General features: G+C 47.2%; 1 protein-coding gene across 1 annotated transcript; it reads left to right on the forward strand.

The window, feature by feature from the left end:
• The first annotated feature begins 4,712 nt into the window (after positions 1-4,712).
• LOC146754470 (uncharacterized) lies at positions 4,713-6,408 on the forward strand. Its single transcript, XM_085527704.1, has one exon. It carries the CDS (start codon positions 4,732-4,734, stop codon positions 6,391-6,393), a length of 1,662 nt encoding a protein of 553 aa, XP_085383830.1. The 5' UTR covers positions 4,713-4,731; the 3' UTR covers positions 6,394-6,408.
• The last annotated feature ends 15,663 nt before the right edge of the window (positions 6,409-22,071 follow it).

Genomic DNA, 22,071 nt, shown 5'->3' on the forward strand with positions numbered 1-22,071 from the left:
ACTCTTCAGACCCCTTATATGATCGACTCCAGAATCCCAGGGGTCGGCCTCGGGTCTCTCCTGAGGCTCTTTGCCACAAACTCCAAGTGGGGCCTTTCTCTCCAGCAGCAGTATAGAGGATGTTCTTTACATCCTGTCCAGACCGTACTGGCCCCAGGGCTACAGCACGGGCTATCTCTTGTTTAATCTGTTCAAAAGCCTGCTGCTGCTCAGGGCCCCATGCAAAATCATTCTTCTTCCGCGTTACCTGATAAAGGGGGCTTACAATGAGGCTGTAGTTTGGAATGTGCATCCTCCAAAAGCCCACTGCACCCAGGAAAGATTGTGTCTCTTTCTTGCTAGTTGGTGGAGACATGGCAGTGATTTTGTCGATCACATCTGCTGGGATGTGACGACGTCCATCCTGCCACTTTATACCTAAGAACTGAATTTCCTGGGCAGGTCCTTTTACTTTGCTTCGCTTAATAGCAAAGCCAGCTTGTAGAAGAATCCGGATTATCTGCTCTCCTTTTGTGAAAACTTCTTCTGCTGTATCGCCCCACACAACAATGTCATCAATGTACTGCAGGTGTTCAGGAGCACCACCCTGTTCCAGTACAGTTTGGACCAACCCATGGCAAATGGTTGGGCTGTGTTTCCACCCCTGTGGCAAACGGTTCCAAGTATACTGAATGCCCCTCCAGGTGAAGGCAAACTGTGGCTTGCATTCTGCGGCCAAAGGAATAGAAAAGAAGGCATTGGCAATGTCAATGGTGGCATACCATTTGGCTGCTTTTGACTCCAGCTCGTACTGGAGTTCCAGCATATCCGGCACAGCAGCGCTCAATGGGGGTGTGACCTCATTCAGGCCACGGTAGTCTACTGTCAGCCTCCATTCTCCACTGGCTTTACGCACTGGCCATATGGGACTGTTAAAAGGTGAGTGAGTTTTACTGATCACTCCCTGATTCTCCAACTGGCGAATCAAATCATGAATGGGGAGCAAGGAATCCCTGTTGGTGCGATACTGCCGTCTGTGCACTGTCTTTGTAGCAATCGGTACCTGCTGCTCTTTTACTCGTAGCAGCCCCACAACAGACGGGTCCTCTGACAGGCCAGGAAAAACAGACAGCTGCTTAATGTTGTCCATGTCTACAGCAGCTATCCCAAAGGCCCATCGATACCCCTTAGGATCCTTGAAATGCCCCCTTCTGAGGTAATCAATACCCAGTATACATGGAGCCCCTGGGCCAGTCACAATAGGATGTTTTTGCCAGTCTTTGCCACTGAGGCTTATTTCAGCCTCCAGCACAGTCAATTCTTGAGAGCCCCCAGTCACTCCAGAAATATGGATTGATTCTGTCCCTTCATGACTGGAGGGCATTAGGGTGCACTGTGCACCGGTATCCACCAGTGCCTTATATTTCTGTGGTTCTGATGTGCCAGGCCATCGAATCCACACAGTCCAATAAACTCTATTATCCCTTTCCCTCCCCTGACTGAGGGCAGGGCCCCTCTATTGGTTACCTGTGATGACTGGAGCAACTCCACTGGTGGTTGGTATGTCTAGTAGTTCTTTCACCCGTGCTCGTAGTGCAGAAGTAGGCTGATCATGCCACTTCCTCATGTCTTCTCCACGGTCACGTAGGTAGCGCCACATGGAAACACGCGGTGCAATCGTACTGTTGTTCTTTGCTCGAGCTGGGAAGCGTGTGCGTTTAACAGCTGAGACTTTTGATGATGCAGGTGGGGAGTAGGACTGGACTAGTTTGATCAGATCCTTCAGTAGACCTGGTGGCCCGTACGAGGATTGACCTTCATCAGTTGTTTCTGATACTATTACGGGATCATTACAATTAGTTGATGGAAACAATTTCTTGCACATTTCATCTACTCGGTTTTCTAGCCGTGAGATGGCAGAAACTGCGGCATGCAGTTGGGGGAGCTGCTGATCGGTGGTTTGAAGCATTATAATCAGCTCAACAACTCGGGGCCATCTGAGAGTACAACCTAAATAAAAAGGGTTTTTTTAGCCTGTACAATGAATTAAACATGGTGGTGTTTGTAAAATTGCCTGTTCCATCTGGGATGCAAGTATTTGTAAAATTGCCTGTTCCATCTGGGATGCAAGTGTTTGTAAGATTCACAATTCCATCTGGGGTATAGATGCCAAAATTCTGACCATACCACATCTCATAAAAGTACCAGGCAGGTGTCTCCATCAGTATCCACCTTATTAGGCTATATATCTGCACAATTCCACAACACCAAATTATGGTGTTAATAGTTGACCAATACTTTAAGAAGATCATAATTGCTTTCAATCCCTTAAACAGAGCAACTGGGATGGAGTGTGGATTCATAGCTGGCAGGCTCTGTAAAAGTCAGAGCTAGCTAGCTTTGCTCTAAGGGAGAAAGAAATCCCTTTGTTTTCTACACAAAAGTTAGATAGCAGTGCTGAGAATGTGCAGCAGCCCTTAATGTTGACAATTTGTCTGGTATTTCAAGGTCACGTTCTCCGTGAGCAGCTACGGAAAGATAACACTCCCAACACTCCCGTAACGAAGCTCTTTAAGAGCAAAGAGAGAGTTGTTCTAAAAGCTAAAAAGCTCTATGCCCGCATCCTCCACCAAATAATCTGTCACGGGTTACTTAGATTTACCTATGCCCGTGACAGGGGAAGCCACCCCGCGCCCCCCCCCCGGGGCCCGGAAAGGAGGGGGAAAAGGGGAGTGGGATAAAACAGCAACAATCTAAGGAGGAAAAACTTATTTTACTAAATATGATATCGAAATACAAGATAACACAATATAATATAATTAAGGCTAACAAAATCGAACGAAACAGAGAGAGAGAGTCTCCGAAAACCGAGAGGCCTACTGTGAACTCTAGGCGACACGGCTGGAACGCTTCCCACTCTCCGAGAAGTTCGAGAGAAGAAGGAGGGCACTCCAGCCTGGGAACGAGATTATATAGAGTCCTGGTCCCGTGACTTATTGTTACTCCTGTTGTTCTCTGGGATATGTAGTCTTCTTCTGTGGACTGCACATTCAACAGAAGTATCCATACTTGACATGATGTTATGATGTGGAATACTGATAGCAAAATTACAAAATTACAAAACCATGACACAGCAGGGATCAGCTGCGGTGGTAGGGCATACCCTTAGCTCTCGCCCTCGTCCGTTATGCTGGTTGTTTTCTGCCCAGCCGGTAAGAGCGTTCACTCCGTGGTTGGAGCAGTTATCATCTTTGCTCCGAAAGGCTCGCCTCACAGCGGTGAGAGCCTTCAGGAAGGACCTGGACGTCATATACTTGCCAGGGACCTTTCGGAATGTTCAGCCTCTGCCAGATGAGGTCTCGTTGGCTGTGTATGACTTCAGTGGCAAGTTTAGCTATTCAGACTCGCTGCCAATTTTCGATCTGGCAAGACCTCTCCAAATATCATTGCGAATTAGGGTATTGGACATCCCCGTGGATGGTCCCACGATTTTCACTGATGCCTCGTCTGCGACAGGCCAGGGGGTGGCTGTTTGGCGGGGTCCTGCTGGTGAATGGGAATCAAAGTTGATATCCGATAGTATGGCAAGCGTCCAAATGCTTGAAGCCAGGGCAGTGGCAGTGGCACTATGCCTCTGGCCCCAGACTCCCTGCAACATTGTTACTGATTCTGTGTTCGTAGCTAGGATGCTCTTGCGGATGGGAAAAGAAGGGCAGCCGAACACAATGGCTGCAGCCCTGCTAGAGGACGCTCTAGTAGCCAGGACTGCACCAGTGGCTGTCCTCCATGTCCGTAGCCATTCTGATGTCCCAGGATTTTTTACAGCCGGAAATGATGTCGCAGATCGAATGGCCGGGGGTCAGATATATACCCTGCAGGAGGCTCGTGACCTTCATTCTGCATTGCACATAGGGGCTAAGGCGTTGGCTCGGGCCTGCTCCATTCCAGTTACTGTTGCGAGGGAGGTCGTTCAAACCTGTCTGCACTGTAATTCAGCGCCAGCATTGGGGGCAGGGGTTAATCCTCGTGGTCTTGCCCCATTGGATGTCTGGAAGACAAACTTCACAATGGAACCGCGAATGGCCCCAAGGCAGTGGCTCGCTGTAACGATTGACACATCTTCTACTGTCATTGTGGCTACCCAACATGGCCGTACCAATTCTACAGCAGCGCAACACCACTGGGCCACGGCCATAGCAGTTTTGGGAATGCCGCGCCACATAAAGACAGACAATGGTCCTTGTTTCGTTTCACGCTCGTCCAAAGAGTGGCTAGCCCGATGGAACATCACACATACTACGGGAATTCCGGGAAACTCACATGTTCAGGCCATCGTAGAAAGGGCCAATCGTCTCCTCAAGGAAAAGATTCGTGTGCTTGGGGAGGGGGAAGGGTATTCAGGAAAAATCCCGGTATCACAGCAAGGTGAAATTTTGGCCCGTGCGCTATATGCATTAAATCATTTTGAGCGAGGGGAAAATTCAAGGACCCCCATACAGAGACATTGGCAGCCGAAAATTATCGAGGAAGGCCCACCAGTAAAGGTTAAGTTGGACAATGGGTCCTGGGAGTCGGGATGGTCCATATTGGTCTGGGGAAGGGGATACGCAGCAATAAAACGCAAGGATACGGGAGTTATACGTTGGGTGCCATCAAGAAAAATTAAGCCAGAGATTGGTGGCAAAAAAGAAATCATCAGGGAGTTAATAAGAGCTGAGTATCCTCTTATAGGACCTGCTGATCGGACGCCCAATGAATCCCGAACCAAAGGAGCTCAGAAGGACTTTCTCGTGGATACCGAAGAAAAAGAAACCTGAGAACTCGGAGAAACAACCCTTGCTGCCAACGAGAACTACCATGCTAATGCTGTTGTGCCTTTTGTGTCTGTGTTGGTCACCGTTGGGGGGCATTCATTTGATTCAACAACCGGGGAACTTATGGGTTACATGGGCTAATCAGACAGGAAGAACAGACTTTTGTCTTGCATTACAGTCAGCTACGTCACCCTTTCAAACATGCCTTATAGGGGTCCCAGAATGGGATGACTCTGCGTTTAAGGGTTACCTTGGGAAAAAGAGTGGCTGTTTGCGGTACTGCAATGGACTAGAAAGAACTTGGAGGTGGCTGGGAAATGATTCCGTATACTATCTCGGAAGGAAAATGGCTTGTACTATTTGTAGGTTAAACATCACTCTTCCCGAGGAGCCCCAGCAGCTGGATTTACTTGGCTCGCAAATGGTACAAAATGATACTTGGGACAAGAATAGCTCACAATGGTTGTCCCCTGGGTGCATGATCTTTGGCTCAATGAAAAGGTTGTCTCTGACTAGGCAGCAACTTCTTGGTCCAGAGGACCCCTACTGGGACCCGAAAACTAATCAAACTGTCCCGTATACCCTTGTGTATCCCCGTGATGATGAGACCTTTGATATTGATGGAGGATATTGTGGGTTTTACCCTAACGGATCGGTGCCTTATCGTTCTGGAGATTGTCCTATAAACGTCTCAATAGGTGAGATTGTTAATATTAGCAGGACGGATGGGTCTGTCCGAAAGGTCGACTGTGAAGATATGGCATTCAACACAGGTTGTTGTGTTTTCCCTATCCCCAAAGGATCATTTTCGTTCATGGGAGAACTTTGGAACAATGATACTGCAAAAGCCTTACCACCAGGAATATTTCTTATTTGTGGGGATCGTGCTTGGCAAGGGATTCCTAAGAACCCAGTAGGAGGTCCTTGCTATCTGGGGAAATTGACCATCTTATCCCCAAGTATCTTTGAGATCTATAAGGCATTTAATCATTCGCGAGCCAAAAGGGATATGCATGCTCTGGAGCCTGACTGCGGGGACGACGTAAGGTTATGGGGACCCACTGCTAGAGTCTTTGCTTCTTTCTCTGCTCCCGGGGTGGCTGCTGCACACGCTTTAAAAGAAATCGAGAGACTGGCCTGTTGGACTGTTAAACAGGCTAATGTTACCTCTCGGCTACTCTCAGATTTGCTTATAGATGTAGAGAGCATTAGACACGCTGTGCTCCAAAACAGAGCGGCAATTGATTTCTTACTTCTGGCACAAGGTCATGGGTGTAAGGACTTTGAAGGGATGTGTTGTTTTAACTTGAGTGATCATAGTGAGTTGTTGCACAAGAAGTTGGGGTGGTTACAAGAACACACCAAGAAGGTTGGCATCCAGGATGATCCTTTTGGAGATTGGCTGGGAAGTCTGTTTGGAGGTATTGAGACATGGCTCAAACAGCTACTTAAGGCATTAGTGATAGGGCTTCTTATATTTCTTGCATTAATTATATGTGTGCCATGTATATTTAGATGTCTACAAGGTTGTTTACAAGGTATGATAGAAGGAGTGTTCAATGAGAAAATGGAGCTCCAGCGGTTATATGCGAAACTCTGAGCAGAAGGATGAATGTTATAATATAACCAAAGGTGCCTTGAACGTATTAATTAGAAACTACTAATATTGTTAGATATAGCATCGCTTATCTCTGCATGCTTTGCAATCTGCATATCTCCCTTTATAAATTACTTGTTTAGATAAGGACTAACACCTTTATATAATTCAGATTAGGACTAGCGTTCGCATTGTAACGGGGTAAGGCTTTCTTGGCATGGGGAGGGGGAAATGTTGTATTAGGAGAGTGTGCGCTTTTCGGGCTGTGACAAGATAGGTCCATCCCCATGCCATCAAGATATATGATGTATACGTTTCCAGTGGGCGTACACGAAGGGCATAGGGTATATATATGTGTGTTAGCTTGAATAAATCGCCATTTTACTGCTCATCATATTGGTGTCATCTCAGTAATTGGTCAAGCTGCAAACTTCCAGAGAACACTGACAAGATAAAGGTAACAGAAATGCCTCCTAGTTGATGAGATTTGTTACCATCTAGAAACAAGCTACCAGTCCAGCTGTCCCAACAGTGAAGCAACCAGGTAACAAGAGATTCGTTCTGGTGCCATGTAAACTCTTTCTTGTGCCTTGGATTTCAGTCATCTTCAGGGGTCAACAAACAGTAATAGAGATTTCCTCCTCATCACTCTCTTCTTCATGCCCCTTAACTTTTCCTTTTGCCTTTCTTGGTGCTGATCCAGACCCGTCACCTGGATCTTCTTCTGCCTCCTCGTCTGCTTCTTTTTTCCGTTCTAGATGTGAGGACATCCATTTCCATTTCTTGCCTTCCATAGGGGCAACTGATATTGTTACTGGTGCCTCCCATGACTGATCAGAATTGACTTGGGGATTTCCCTTTTTTGGCTTGAACCTCAGCTGGGAAACTCTCTCTTTCCAGAATAGTGTTATTATAGAGCATTGTAAGCACAAGCCAAGCCCCAAATAAGTAGTACCCCCTTAGACCTGCTGCACCATCCCTGACTCAAATACTGGCTTAGTTTCTCGGGATCCCGCAGGTGTTCAAGAGTGGAATCCCATGACATTGCGGGCCCCCACTTGTTTGTGAACCTGAAGGCAAAAGGTCAGCGTTCTAGGACAAAATGCCACACACCAATACGGTGAAATATAGCTGCGTCCATCTATTGCCCAAAGTGCTGTACTGTTATAGCACACAGACAAGGGCGTTCAGAAATCACACACACTAATAGGAGGAAAGCATCTGCAATAACAACCCTAACACCCACCTTCAAATCCGCGAGCCATTCATTCTTTTCCTAGAGGTGTCCTTGGTTCTCATGCTGTTTATCCTGCTCCGCAGCTGCTGCTCTGTGAAATCCTTATCTTGATCCATGGCTGCTGCTCTGTAAAATTCTTCTTGTATTACAACAGAACTCTGGGGTCTCCAGCACAGCCCCAGCCAGCTGGAATATGCAGCCAAAGACCTTCAGGAAAGCCATGTCCTGGTACTGCCAGTGCTTACTGGACAACTCTGAGCCCCACAATGGGTCTCGTTTTTGTGTGGCACCTTGGTGTAGATGCGAGGCCAAGCCAGGCTAAATCTAATCATGCTTCTGGAAAGGGATGCTATCTGAAGACTCTTTACACTAATGAGAGGACCACAAACATTCACTCAGTGAGCTATAAATCATTGTGCATTTGCAGGCCTACGGTCTTGCTTGTCTCAGAGACATGGTGGGATGGTTCCCACCTCTGGACTGTAGCAAATGGGGTACAGACTCTTTATGACGGATGGGCAAGGATAATGAGGAAAGGCTGCTGCCCTCTGTGAGAGTGCACTGAGCTCTGCCTGGGGATGGCAGAGGAGCCAGCTGAGAACTGATGGAAAAGGTTTCAAAGTGAAGAGTGGCAGATTCTGTTCCTTGTTTCCTGATAAGGAAGAACTAGAGGAGGGGGACAGGCAGGAATCTGAGTTACACCTCAGATGGAATTGTTTTCTTCAGACTGTCTGCAGTGTTTTGGCTCAAGGAGAAAACCATTGATAACACTCTGATGTTTTCAGCTGCTGCTAAGCAGTGTTGTACAGAGCCAAGGCCATGGTCAGTGGAGGGCACATGGAGCTGGGAGGGAACAGAGTGAGAACAGCTGACTGATAGTGGCCAAAGGGACATTCTCTATCACCTGACAGCAAGCAGAAATTGTACTGAAAGGGGTGGGAGTTCATCTCACTCTCTTCACTGCCCAGAGCCAAGCTGGGCATCAGTCTGGTGGTGCTGAGCAAGTGCTTGTGCATCAGTTGTTACATACAATTCCATATCAACAGATATATAGTGATAACTATTACTCCTCTCCTTTTATCTCTCTTAGTAAATTGCTTTGTTACAACCCACAAGTTGTACTTTTTTTCCCAGTTCTCTTCTCCATCCCACTGGGAATGGGGCAGCACACAAAGCACTGTGTGCTGCTGAGCCATATGATGGGTTCAACAACCACCATCATTTTGGTGCCTGATTTGAGTCTCCAAGGGTTGAGATAACAGCACATCTGTCCAGAGCCAGTTAACACAGGGTTTTGTGGGAGCTGGAGAATTGCAGGCCATGATGCTGATTGTTTTCCTTTGTATGGAGCTTGCTGAGTCTTCTCATCAAGCTGCATTGCACAGCTCCTTGCTTGCTGCTTGTTTTCCCTGCTGCATTATTTGTCAACTCGGGATGCTGGATCAGGGTATTTATTTTGCTATGCTGCTTGACCTTGTTTTGTACCATGATAAAATTGGCAGCTGACAAAGTGAATTTTTGTGCACATTCAGCTCTGTGGTCATCGTTGTGTTTTGGAAGTAATATTGTTGGTATGATTAGGAATTACACATTTTACATTTTCTTCTCTGGGAGCCCAGGGGTATTCAAGGAATGACTGGATATTGTGTTGAGGGACATGGTTAAGTGGGAGCTATTGGTAAGAGGTGAATGGTTGGACTAGATGATCTTATAGGCCTTTTCCAACCTTGGTAATTCTATGATTCTATGAATGAGGTTAAACATTATTCAGGAATATCAGTGAGAAATCAGCACCAAGGTGAGAAGGCTCTGCATGGCAGGGGGTGTGGGACGGTCTGGGAAGCTGCCTGGAGTGGTGGGCACACCCAGGGCTTTGGAATTTCATCTCCGAGCAACTGCAGGATCCTGAGAAACTGGTAGAATATTGGGGCAGGTCTGCTGTGGCTCTGGTAACCCACAAGAAACACACATGACTGCAGTGTGCTAGATCCAGAGAGCTGAAAATGCTGACTGCTGCAGCCTCTGCAACTCCTGGCACAGACCCTGCAGCAGTTCTAAGATTTTGCCACATGTCCTCCATTTGCTCCATGCTCTGGAAAGAACCTGCTGTCAGTCCACCCCTCATAATGAGCTCTGCAGTCACTCTTGCTACAGGTCCTGTAGCTGTTCCATGTATTGTTATAAGAAAATGAAACAAATTCCTCCAAAGAGAGGTGCACTGTGCCAGGAAGTACAGTCCTGTGGTCACTCCAATCCCTCCAATGAGTCCAGTGGCTGCTCCAAATTCAATCACAGGTCCTGTGGTGATTCCAGCTCTGGCAATGAGCTCTGCAGTTGCTCCAACTCCTGCAATAGGAAAACAGCCTCTCCAATTTCTACAGTGAACCTTGAGGCTGTTAAAACCCCTGCAACAGGTCCTGGACTTGCAAACAGATATGCATAGAAACTATTATAATCTATGTATGATATGTATATGTATTAGTATATGCATATGTGTTAGCAACTGCCTATATTGTATACATGTGAAAATATACTATATATATAAGATATGTATATATGCATTTATCATACTTATAATCGTTTTCTTTTTATCTTGACCTTAAACCACAGATTCTAAACCTCAGCACAGCCTTGAGTCCCTTACAGATCTCCTTGGGACTTCTGAAACTATCCCTGCCAGTCAGTGAAATGCACCAGAAGATTTCAAGGTCTTCTCAGGGAGCAGCTCCTGAGGTATATTCCTTACACCAGATTTGGAAGACGCCTCCAGTTCTCTGGTCATGCTCTAAAGGGCATGTGACAGCAAGGAGACTAGCCTTGACACAGTCGTTCGTATTGCTGGCTACTGACTGCTGTCCCAGAGTGCTGCTGTAGAGGCAACAGGACTGTTGTGAGACACAGAAGACCTTCAGGCCTGCACAAATGAGAGGAATTGAGGGCACTGTGGTGGTGTAAAGAGATCAGAAATGAAAAATGCATGTTGAGCTGCTGTCTGCAGCTGCACCTCCCGAAATCCAGACAAAGTAGGAAGAAAGAAAAGCTAAGTAAAGGTCTATTTTGAAACATTTTAAGGAATATTTTAATCTATTCAGAGAATCTGGTTCTATGTTAACAAGAGCTCTTGGAGTGAGAAAATGGAAATTAGGTAGGAAAGAAATGAAATAAATTTTTATTTATGAGTTCAATATTATTTTCTTTTTTTTTTTTGCAGGTTGCTATATCACACACAAACAATCAAAGATGCATAAAACATAAAGAACCATCACTGGGAATCGTGTGAGAAAGTTGTGCATTTTATGGAAGCTTGAATAGTGCTTATTGCAACACCTTCCTGAGAGCGTGCTTGATCTCCCTGTTCCTCAAGCTGTAAATAATAGGGTTCAGTTTTGGAGGAACCACTGCGTACAGAAGTGCCACTGTCAGATCCAGGAGTGGGGAGGAAATGGAGGGGGGCTTCAGGTAGGCAAAAAAGCCAGTGCTGAGAAACATGGAGACCACGGCCAGGTGAGGGAGGCACGTGGAGAAGGCTTTGTGCCATCCCTGCTCAGAGGGAATCCTCAGCACAGCCATGAAGATCTGCACATAGGACACCACTATGAAAACAAAGCAGCCAAATACTAAACTGGCACTGAAAAAGATAAACACAACTTCCCTGAGTTAGGTGACTGAGCAGGAGAGCTTGAGGATCTGGGGGATTTCACAGAAAAACTGGTTCACTACACTGCCTTGGCAGAGAGGCAGTGAAAATGTACTGAGAGTGTGCAGCAGGGAATTGAGAACCCCAGTGCCCCAGGCAGCTGCTGCCATGGTGGCACAAGCTCTGCTGTCCATCAAGGTCCCGTACTTCAGGGGCTTGCAGATGGCAACGTAGCGGTCATAGGACATGATGGTGAGAAAGGAATACTCTGCTGACATGAAGAAGAGATAGAAAAAAAAGCTGTGCAGCACATCCTGCGTAGGAGATGGCCCTGGTTTCCCAGAGGATGTTGGCCATGGCTTTGGGGAGAGTGGTGGAGATGCTTCCCAGGTCAAGGAGGGCCATGTTGAGGAGGAAGAAGTACATGGGGGTGTGCAAGCGGCGGTCACAGGCTACAGCTGTGTTGATGAGGCCGTTGCCCAGGAGGGAAGCCAGGTAGATGCCCAGGAAGAGCCAGAAGATCAGGAGCTGCAGCTGCCGCGTGTCTGCCAAAGGCAGCAGGAGGAACTCGCTGATGGAGCTGCTGTTGGGCATCTGCTGTTGTTGGGCTTGGAGTCCTGTTCAGAGTGCAGAAGATAATGACAAGTCCAGACCATTCTCAGACAAACTCTTCCTGCTATAATATGAAATGTTTTCATTCTCCTACAAGAGTGTAGATTTAGCACCATTACTTGCATTAAATTTCATGTATTTCAGGATTCCTTAAGCAGAAGCAGCATATGGAGCTTTAACCTTCCTCTTCTTTTCTTATCCCTTCTACCTGGATATTTTCCTTCTGTTTCATGTCTCATATCTTTACCCCAACTGCCCTTAGAGCTCCCTACCCCAGCTTCAGTGGCATTCAGTTTCAGTCAGATAATGCTGTCTGTTTGTATGAAAAGTGAATTATACATGCCTACAGAAAATGATGATGATTACAATTGGTTCCATCCTTAAAGAAAGGGGAGAATGGAAGCACATCATGTGTGATTGTTCACAAAACAAGCAATTGATTGACGAAAAATTCTCAAAACTCTTATTGCCCCTTTTAGATTTCTGATTCCAATCCTCTTTACCTCAAAACAGGAAAAGGAAACCACCTGCCTTGGATCTCCTCAAGCAACGCACCCTCACAAGCATACTGTTGTGCAGTGGAGCCTTGTTCCCCTGCCCTCGGCATCAGCTGTGACGGCACAAGTCCTGCCGGGGGACTCCTTCCCCTGGGCAGCTCCCCGGGCAGGCTGAGTGCTGAGCCTGGCAGGCGGCAGAGTCCCATACGCAGCACACAGCCCCTGGGGCACAGCAGGGACCCTGCTCTGCAGGACAGCCCTGGGCACCCGCCTGCAGCCCCGGCTGCACAGCCTGCAGCCGTGCTGGGACACCCAGCTCCCCCCCTCCAGCTGTTATGCTGCAGCACAGAAGCCCTCAGCTGGAGCAGAAGACTTTTTCCACTGTAAAGAAACTTGCATTACCTGCATCCATATCTGCTATGGAATGTCTCAGATTTAGTTAACCCTCTATTAAAAGCAGCTGCATTGCCTACTGCATGAGACTTACAGTGTCGTGGTCTGTGAGCAATGCTCCTTCAGAGAGCTCGCAGCCCGCTCACACACTACATATCTTGTAAGCTCACTCCAATTTCTCTCCTCTCCTTCTGTCACCTGCAGGCTGTGCTGTGCACAAGAACTGCTCCTGGGCACAGCTGTCTCTCTACATCTCTGCCCACTCTTATGAGCTCCCTGTGTTCCGGGAGCCCGACCCAGCTGAGCAATAGTGGGTGTCATTTTTATCCATCCCACTCGTCTCCCCTGAGATTTCCCTGCATCATCATGGTCAACAGCTCCTGAAAGACAACAGCATCATGACTGTGCTTTGAAATCTGTTGAATTTAACACCAGATTTCAAGTGGTCAGTGACTAATTCCTGACATGTGGTAAGGCCTCTCAGAGAGTGTTAGCTAAAACAAAAAGGAGCACACAGATAGGGACAGGATATCATAGAATCATAGAATCACCAAGGTTAGAAAAGACGTAAAAGATCATCCAGTCCAACTGTTCACCTATCACCAATAGCTCCCACTAATCCATGGCCCTCAACACGATGTCCAATGATTCCTGGTACACCTCCAGGGTCGGTGAATCCACCCCCACCCTTGGCAGTCCATTCCAGGTCCCAAAGTTCAGGACGTGGCATTTGGTCTTGGTGAACCTCATCCCACTGGCTTCAGCCTAGCTCTCCAGCCTGTCCAGATCCTTCAGTAGGTCCTTGCTAATGCCAGACAGGTCCACACTCCCAGGCAATTTGGTGAAATCAGCAAACCTACATAGGATGCACTCAGTGCCCTCATCAAGGTCATCAATAAAAATGTTGAAGAGGACAGGCCCCAGCACAGACCCCTGGGGAACACCAGGTAGGCACACAGGTGGGTGTCCAGGCGGGTCTTGAATATCTCCAGAGAAGGAGACAACACAGCCTCCTTGGGCAGCCTGCTCCAGTGCTCCATCACCCTTACCATAAAGAAGTTCTCGCACAAATTCGTGTGGAACTTCCTATGCTCCAGTTTCTGTTCATTTCCCCTGCTCATGTTTCCACACTCTGACATCAGAACACCCAGGTCCCTCTCTGCAGAGCTCCTCTCCATCATCTCATCCCCCAAACTGTCCTGGTGTATGCAATTATTCCTTCCAAAGTGCTACACTCTACACTTGCTTTCGTTAAACCTCATCCGGTTTCTTGCTGCACATCTATCCAGCCTGTCCAGGTGTCATGGTTTTGTAATTTTGTAATTTTGCTATCAGTATTCCACATCATAACATCATGTAAAGTATGGATACTTCTATTGAATGTGCAGTCCACAGAAGAAGACTACATATCCCAGAGAACAACAGGGGTAGTGATAAGTCACGGGACCGGGACGCTTTATAATCTCGTTCCCAGGCTGGAGTGCTCTCCTTCTTCTCTCGAACTTCTCGGAGAGTGGGAAGCATTCCAGCCGTGTTGCCTAGAGTTCACAGTAGGCTTCTCGGTTTTCGGGGACTCTCTCTCTCTGTTTTGTTCAATTTGTTAGCCTCAACTATATTATATTGTGTTATCTTGTATTTCGATATCATATTTAGTAAAAAAAGTTTTTCCTCCCTAGATTGCCCCTGTTTTTATCCCATTCCCCTTTTCCCCCTCCTTTCCGGGCCTGGGGGGGGTTGGGGGGATGGGGGGGCACGGGGTGGCTTTCTCCTGTCATGGGCATAGGTAAATCTAAGTAACCCGTGACACCAGGTCTCGCTGAATGGCAGCACAGCCTTCAGGCATGTCAACCAATCCTCCCAACTTCCTATCATCAGCAAACTTGCTGAGGGTGGCCACTATCCCCTTGTCAAGGTCACTGATGAAGAAGTTGAACAAGACCAGACTCAGCACCAACCCCTGGGGAACACCGCTACTTACAGGTCTCCAACTGGACTCTGCTTTGACAACGACAACCCTCTGTGCTCTGTCAGTCAGACAGTTCTCAACCCACCTCACTGTTCACTTATCTTTCCCACATTTCCTTGTCTTTGTTATAAGGACATTGTGAGAGAGAGTATCAAATGCCTTCCTGAAATCAAGGCAGACAACATCAACCACTCTCCCCCCATCTACCAAGCCAGAGACAATGTTATAGAAGGCTACCAGGTTGGTCACACATGACCTGCACTTGGTAAACCCATGCTGACAACTCCTGATAACCTCCTTTTCTTCCAACTGTCTGAAGATGGCATTCAGCACAAGCTGTTCCATCGCCTTTCCAGGGACAGAGGTGAGGCTCCCTGGCCTGTAATTACCCGGATCTTCTTTCATGCACTTTTTTGAAGACAGGATTGACGCTGGCTATCCTCCAGTCTTCAGGCACCTCCCCCATTCTCCAAGACCTCTCAAAGATGATAGAGAGTGGTTCTGCAGTCATCTCTGCCAGCTCCCTCAGCACGCATGGATGCACCCCATCAGGTCCCATGGATTTCTGAACATCGTTGTGGCCTAGGCGCTCATGGACCAACTCTAACTTGACTAAAGACAAGTCCTCCATTCCCCAGACCCTCTCACTAAGCTCCAGGGTCTGGGATTCCTGATGGAGAGCTTTTACACTGAAGACAGAAGCAAAGTAGGCCTTCAGTATCTCCACCATCTCAACATCCCCCATTACCAGAACACCCCCTCACTTAGTAGGGACCCACAGTCTCACAGTCTTCATTTTATTCTTAACATAATTTGAAAAGCCTTTTATATTATCCTATTTAATGAGTGTCAACACATTTATGTAATACTATGGTTCTGCCTGTGAGGAAGTGTGAGAGGGAGGGGGGGTCAATCATTGCTGGTTCTGTGGCAAGGTGTTTATAACTGAAGAATACAAACTGTTAATAGAAAGATATATGGTATTAAGGGTGTTTATGGGAACTGAAGAACTGTATTGTTTGACAAACTGTTTTGATGGTATAAGAAAGCTTAATTGTCATTGGCATATGGAGGTGTAGTTGAGGGAATGTGGAAGTTTATCTGAGGGTACAAATAGTGGAATCGTTTACAGAGGAAAAAGGGTTAAAGAGAAAGTGAGTTTATCTGCACTGACATGAGAGCAACCCCCCGCTCCATTCCCCTGCAAGCAGTGCAGAGCACAGACACTGTCCCCATGTAGCATGTAGTGTTATACTACTTACAAAATGGATGAGCTCACTACAGAAGAGGCAAATCTTATGCTCTGCTCCATCTCTGGCATACTCTGGAGTTCAAGGCATTTCAAAGCTATGGCACACCTACGTTCTTTCAATGATGACATCTTAGTATGATCTGGGCTCTCATTTCAATTGCATCTAAGTAAGTTAAGGGTCATGACAGTTGCCAGGAAGGCCAACGCTCCCCTGGAGTGCATCAAGCAAGTTATTGCCAGCTGGGTGAGGGAAAGGGTCGTCCCTGTCTGCTCTGCATTGATACAGCCTCACCTGGAACACTGGGTGCACTTCTGGGCACCGCAGAAGATAAAGTGCAACAAACTATGGGAGAGTGTGCACAGGAGGGCACTGGAACTCAGAGATCTGAAGTTCAGAGTTTCACTGTGATTGACTGCTTGTTCAGATGGGGCCCTTCTCACATCTCACATCCTGCTATGAGACACAGGACACACATGGGACACGAACTTGACAGCGTTCTCTCACCCCATGCAGAGCCTGGCATCTTCTGTCCCCATGTCTTTCATTTAACATCATACAGACCTCCATTCCACTGCCCCAGGAAGGGCCCTGAGCCAACATGAGAGACAAGATCTCCCTGCCAAGGGTCTGGGAATCAGGGCTTGTCCTGTTTGCTTCTTAAGACAAAGAAGGATTTTCTTAGCATCAGAGCCACCATGCCAGTGTCTTTGCCTGACTGTAGACATGGCTTCCAATTATCTGCTCTAACTAGTGCCTTGGGAAGCTTGCTTGCTAATGGCCCTCAATGGGCCCATGAGTACTCCAAGAAACTTCACTGTTACTTCTGACTTTGTCTTGCTGAGTTCTTTGTGCAAACTTCTCTTTGCACTGGAGGTTGACGGACTCAGAAGCAAATGCGCCCTGGGGTCCATTATAACCTAAAGAACCTCTTGTGCATTGTGCCTTCCTGTTATCTATTTCAGGTTTTCAGAACTTGTTCAGCAAATTGGAGAGATATTTGGAGAGAGCATATAGAGAAAGAATCCAGCAGATATTTACTGTTTATTTGTTTATAGTTCTGTTTATAGAAGGTATTAAAGCAGCACAGTAAAACTACTTGTGAACATCTGAGCTGAACCAGAGAAATCCCAGCTCCTTTGCGTCTGTGGGGAGCTGCATTCCATTTCAGCCCCTTGATTTCTATCTGGGGATGAGTTACCTGCACTGTCTCCTCTGGATCACTGCCCTGCACAGGGCAAGTCCAACCCTCCTTATCCTTCTCTGGGTGCACTTTTTGTTTCATCAAAAACTCTCTGGTAGGATCCATGTTAAAAATTGACTGGAGGATAATGGAGCAGATTTCAAAGAACAGTTATGATACTGTTGCCTCTCAGTAGCTGATGGCCATGAGGACACAGGCACGTCTCAGGGGAGATGAGTGGGAAGGATAAAAATGAAATCATCTGCTGTTGATCTGGGCCATGCTCCTGGGACACAGGGAGCTCATAAAAGTGGATGGTGCAGTAGAGAGACAGCTGTGCCCAGGAGCATCTCTTGTGCACAGCACAGCCTGAAGGTGACAGAAAAAGAAGAGAGAAATTGGAGAGAGCTTACAGGATGTGTGCAGTGTGAGCGGGCTGTGAGCTCACTGCAGGAACATTGCTCACTGATCATGACACAGTAAGACCCCTGCAGTAGGTAATGCAGATGCTATTCATAGAGGGTTAACTAAATCTGGGACATCCAATAGCAGATCTGGCTTCAGGCACTGCATGTTTCTTTACAGTGGAAAAAGCCTTCTGCTCCAGCTGAGGGCTTCTGTGCTGCAGCGTCAGAGCACAGCCCTGAGGGCTGCTTGTCCCAGCACGACTGCAGGTTGTGCAGTAGGGGTTGCAGGCGGGTGCCCAGGGCTGTCCTGCAAAGCAGGGTCCCTGCTGTGACCCAGGGGCTGTGTTCCGGGTTTGGGACTCTGCCGCCTGCCAGGATCAGCACTCAGCCTGCTCGGGGAGCTGCCTAGGGCACTGCGGGGAGACGTGGGGGGGGAAGGAGCCCCCCGTCAGGGCATGTGCTGCCACAGCTGCTGCCTGGGGCAGGGGGATCACAGCTTCACTGCAAAACGGAGTGTTTGTAAGGGTGCTTTGCAAGAGGAGAGCCACAGCAGGAGGTTTCCATTTCCTGTTCTGAGGAAAAGAGGATTGGAAACAGAAATCTAAAAGGAGCTATCAGGGATCTGAGAATTTTTCATCAATCAATTGCTTGTTTTGTAAACAGTCACACATGATGTGCTTCCAGACCCCCCTTTCTCAGAAGTTGGAACCAGTTGTAATTATCATTATTTTCTGTAGGCATGAATAATTCACTTATCCTTCAAACAGGCAGCTTTTTCTAACTGAAACTGAATAGCCCAGAGGCTGTGGTTGGGGCTCTAAGAGCAGCTGGGGTAAAGATATGAGACATGAAACACATGAAAATATCCAGGGAGGCGGGATAAGAAAAGAAGAGGAAGGTTAAAGTTCCATGTGCAGCTTTTGCTTAAGGAATGCTGAACGATATGAAATGAAATGCAAGTAATGGTGCTAAGTGTACACTGTTGTAGGAGAATGAAAACATTTCATAATATAGCAGGAGGAGTGTCTCTGAGAATGGTCTGGACTTGTCATTATCTTCTGCACTCTGAACAGGACTCCAAGCCCAACAACAGCAGATGCCCAACAGCAGCTACATCAGCGAGTTCCTCTTGCTGCCATTGGCAGACACGCAGCAACTGCAGCTCCTGCACTTCTGGCTCTTCCTGGGTATCTACCTGGCTTCCCTCCTGGGCAATGGCCTCATCAGCACAGCCATAGCCTGCGACTGCCGCCTGCACACCCCCATGTACTTCTTCCTCCTCAACCTGGCCCTCCGCGACCCAGGCTGCATCTCCAGCACTCTCTCCAAAGCCATGCCCAACACCCTCTGGGACACCAGGGCCATCTCCTATGGAGGATGTGCTGCACAGCTCTTTTTCTTTCTCTTTTTCCTCTCAGCAGAGTATTCCTTTCTCGCCATCATGTCCTATGACCGCTACATTGCCATCTGCAAGCCCCTGCACTACAAGACCTTGATGGACAGCAGAGCCTGTGCCACAATAGCAGCAGCTGCCTGGGGCACTGGGGTTCTCCATTCCCTGCTGCACACTGCCAGTACGTTTTCACTGCCTCTCTGCCAAGGCAATGTTGTCAGTCAGTTTTTCTGTGAAATCCCCCAGATCCTCAAGCTCTCCTGCTCAGAATCAAATCTCAGGGAAGTTGTGTTTCTCATTTTTAGTGCCAGTTCATTCTTTGCTTGCTTTGTTTTCATAGTTGTGTCCTATGTGCAGATCTTCATGGCTGTGCTGAGGATGCCCTCTGAGCAGGGACGGCACAAAACTTTCTCCACGTACCTCCCTCACCTGGCCATGGCCTTTCTGTTTCTCATCACTGCTTTTTTTGCCTACCTGAAGCCCCCGTCCACTTCCTTCACACTCCTGGATCTGACAGTGGCACTTCAGTATGCAGTGGTTCCTCTAACACTGAACCTTATAATCTACAGTATGAGGAACAGGGAGATCAAGCACGCTCTCAGGAATGTGTTGCAATACACAATATTCCAATTTCCATAAAATGCACAACTTCCTCGTAGGATTCCCAGTGATGGTTCTTTATATTTTATGCATCTTCATCTGTTTGATTATGTGAGATATAGGAATGTTCAAAAAAAAAAAGTTATTTAACTTATAAATAAAAATGTATTTAAATTCTTTCCTACCTAATTTCCATTTTCTCACTCCAAGAGCTCATGTAAACATGGAACCAGATTCGCCGAATATGTTATAAGATACCTAAAAATGTTTCAAAATAGACTTTTACTTTTACTTAGCTGGATTCTTTCTCTTTAAGCTCTCTCCAGATATCTCTGCATTTTGCTGAATAAGTTCTGATAACCTGAAATAGATAACAGGAAGGCACAAGGCACAAGATGCTCTTTATGTTAGAATGGGTCCCAGGGCGCATTTGCTGCTGAGTCCATCAAACTCCAGTGCAAAGAGAAGTTTTCACAAAGTGCTTAACAAGACAAAGGCAGAAGTAACAGTGAAATTTTTTGGAGTATTAATCGGCCCTGTGAGTGCCATTACCAAGTAAGCTTCCTAAAGCACTAGTTAGAGCAGATAATTGGAAGCCATGACTACAGTCAAGCAAAGGCACTAGCATGCTAAGAATCTTCTCCTTTGCCTTATGAAGCAGACAGGTCAAGCCCTGATTGCAAGACCAGAGGTAGGGAGATCCTGTCTCTCATTTGGCTCAGGGCACTTCCTGGGGCAGTGTGTTGGAAGTCTATATGATGTTAAGTGAAAGACATGGGAACGGAAGATCCCAGGCTCTGCATGGTGGTGCAAGGATGCTGTTAAGTTCATATCCCACATGCGCCCTGCGTCTCATCGCAGGATGTGGTGTGTGAGAAGGGCCCAGTCTGAACAAGCAGTCAATCCCAATGAAACTCTCAACTTCAGATCTCTGAGTTCCAGAGCCCTCCTGTGCACACTCTCCCATAGTTCGATGTCCTTTATATTCTGTATTGCCCAGAAGTGCACCCAGTGTTCCAGGTGAGACTGTAGCAATGCAGAGCAAAGAGGGACAACCCTTTCCCTCACCCAGCTGGCAATAAATTGCCTGATGCACTCTAGGGGACCGTTGGCCTTCCTGGCTGCCTGGGCACACTGCTGCCTCACTTAAAATTTTATGTTGACAATGACCCCCAATCCTTTTCAGTCAGACCTCTCTCATGTGTCCCATATCCAGTCAGTGTGTATGTCCAGTGTTGCCCATACCCAGGTGCACAATCAAGCACTTGCTCTTGTTACGCGTTATGCACTTGGTGCTTAGTACCAACTGGTACCCACTTCTCTGACTTGTCCACATCTCTCTGCAAGTCCTCTCCACCCTCAGTGGAGGCAACAGCACCTCATCATCTGGTCTCATCAGCAGACTTGCTCAGAACTTCTTCTAGTCCTGCATGCAAGTCATCTGCATAAACATGAAAGGAAAGTGGCCCTAAAATGGAACCCTGGGGAACTCTGACAGTGACGATCTACCAGCCTGATGGAACCCACTGACTATAATCCTTTGGGACAGAACTACTGGCCAACTGCTCACCCACCACTGCTGGTGAACCTGAATAGCAAAATGTCAGCGTGCTGGGACAAAAAGACAAACACCAAAATGGTTACATATAGCTGCATCAATTTATTGCCCAAAAAGCCATGCTATTATAGGAGACAGACAAGGGCGTCCAAAAATCACACACGCTAATTGGAGGAAAGCTACTGCAATAACAGCCCTATAACCCCCCTTCAAAGCCATGACCCATTCATTCTTTTCCTAGAGATGTCCTTGGTTCTCATGCAATTTATCCTGCTCCATAGCTGCTGATCTGTGAACTCCTTATCTCAATCCATGGCTGCTGCTCTGTAGACTTCTTCTTGTATTAAAACACACCAGGTTCTCTTTCTGTCTAGCCGTATGCAGGAATTTCTGTGCAGAAGGGTGCTGGAGAAATAGTATCAAAAGCTCTACTGAAATCCTCAAGGATTACATCAACTGCCTTCCCTTGTTCAGCTCAATGGATAAAGGTGTCATAAAAAGACCTGAAATTAAATAGGACCTTCCCCACTGTATCTTGTGTTGTCTGTGACCAATGACAGAATTGTCCTTCAGCTGTTTTTCCATAACTCCCACCATCATTTTCTCCATAATTTTACCAGGCACTGGAGTGAGACTGACAGGTCCATAGTTGCCCATGTCATCTTTCTTGCTCTTCCTTACGAGGAGACAACATTTGCCAGCTTCCTGTCAACTGGTATGACCCTAGAATTATTAGATGCCATTGAAATGCGAGCCCAGAGCATACTAAAGTGTCGTCAGTGCAAGAACGTTGATAGCTTTGCAATGCCTTGAAATCCAGACTATGCCACAGATGGAGCAGAGAGGAAAATCTGCCACTTCTGTTCTGAGCTCATCCTTTCGGTAAGCTGAATATCACTACGTACTTCATGGGGACAGGTGCAAAAGACACACTGGGTGCCCTAAGCA

Source organism: Coturnix japonica, chromosome W (genome assembly GCF_054131305.1).
Source record: "Coturnix japonica strain WE chromosome W, WE-NBRP24, whole genome shotgun sequence".
Lineage (NCBI taxonomy): Eukaryota > Metazoa > Chordata > Aves > Galliformes > Phasianidae > Coturnix > Coturnix japonica.

Bases quoted from the DNA above. Each gene is read 5' to 3' on its own strand.
- LOC146754470 (XM_085527704.1), top strand. From the start codon at position 4,732: ATGAATCCCGAACCAAAGGAGCTCAGAAGGACTTTCTCGTGGATACCG.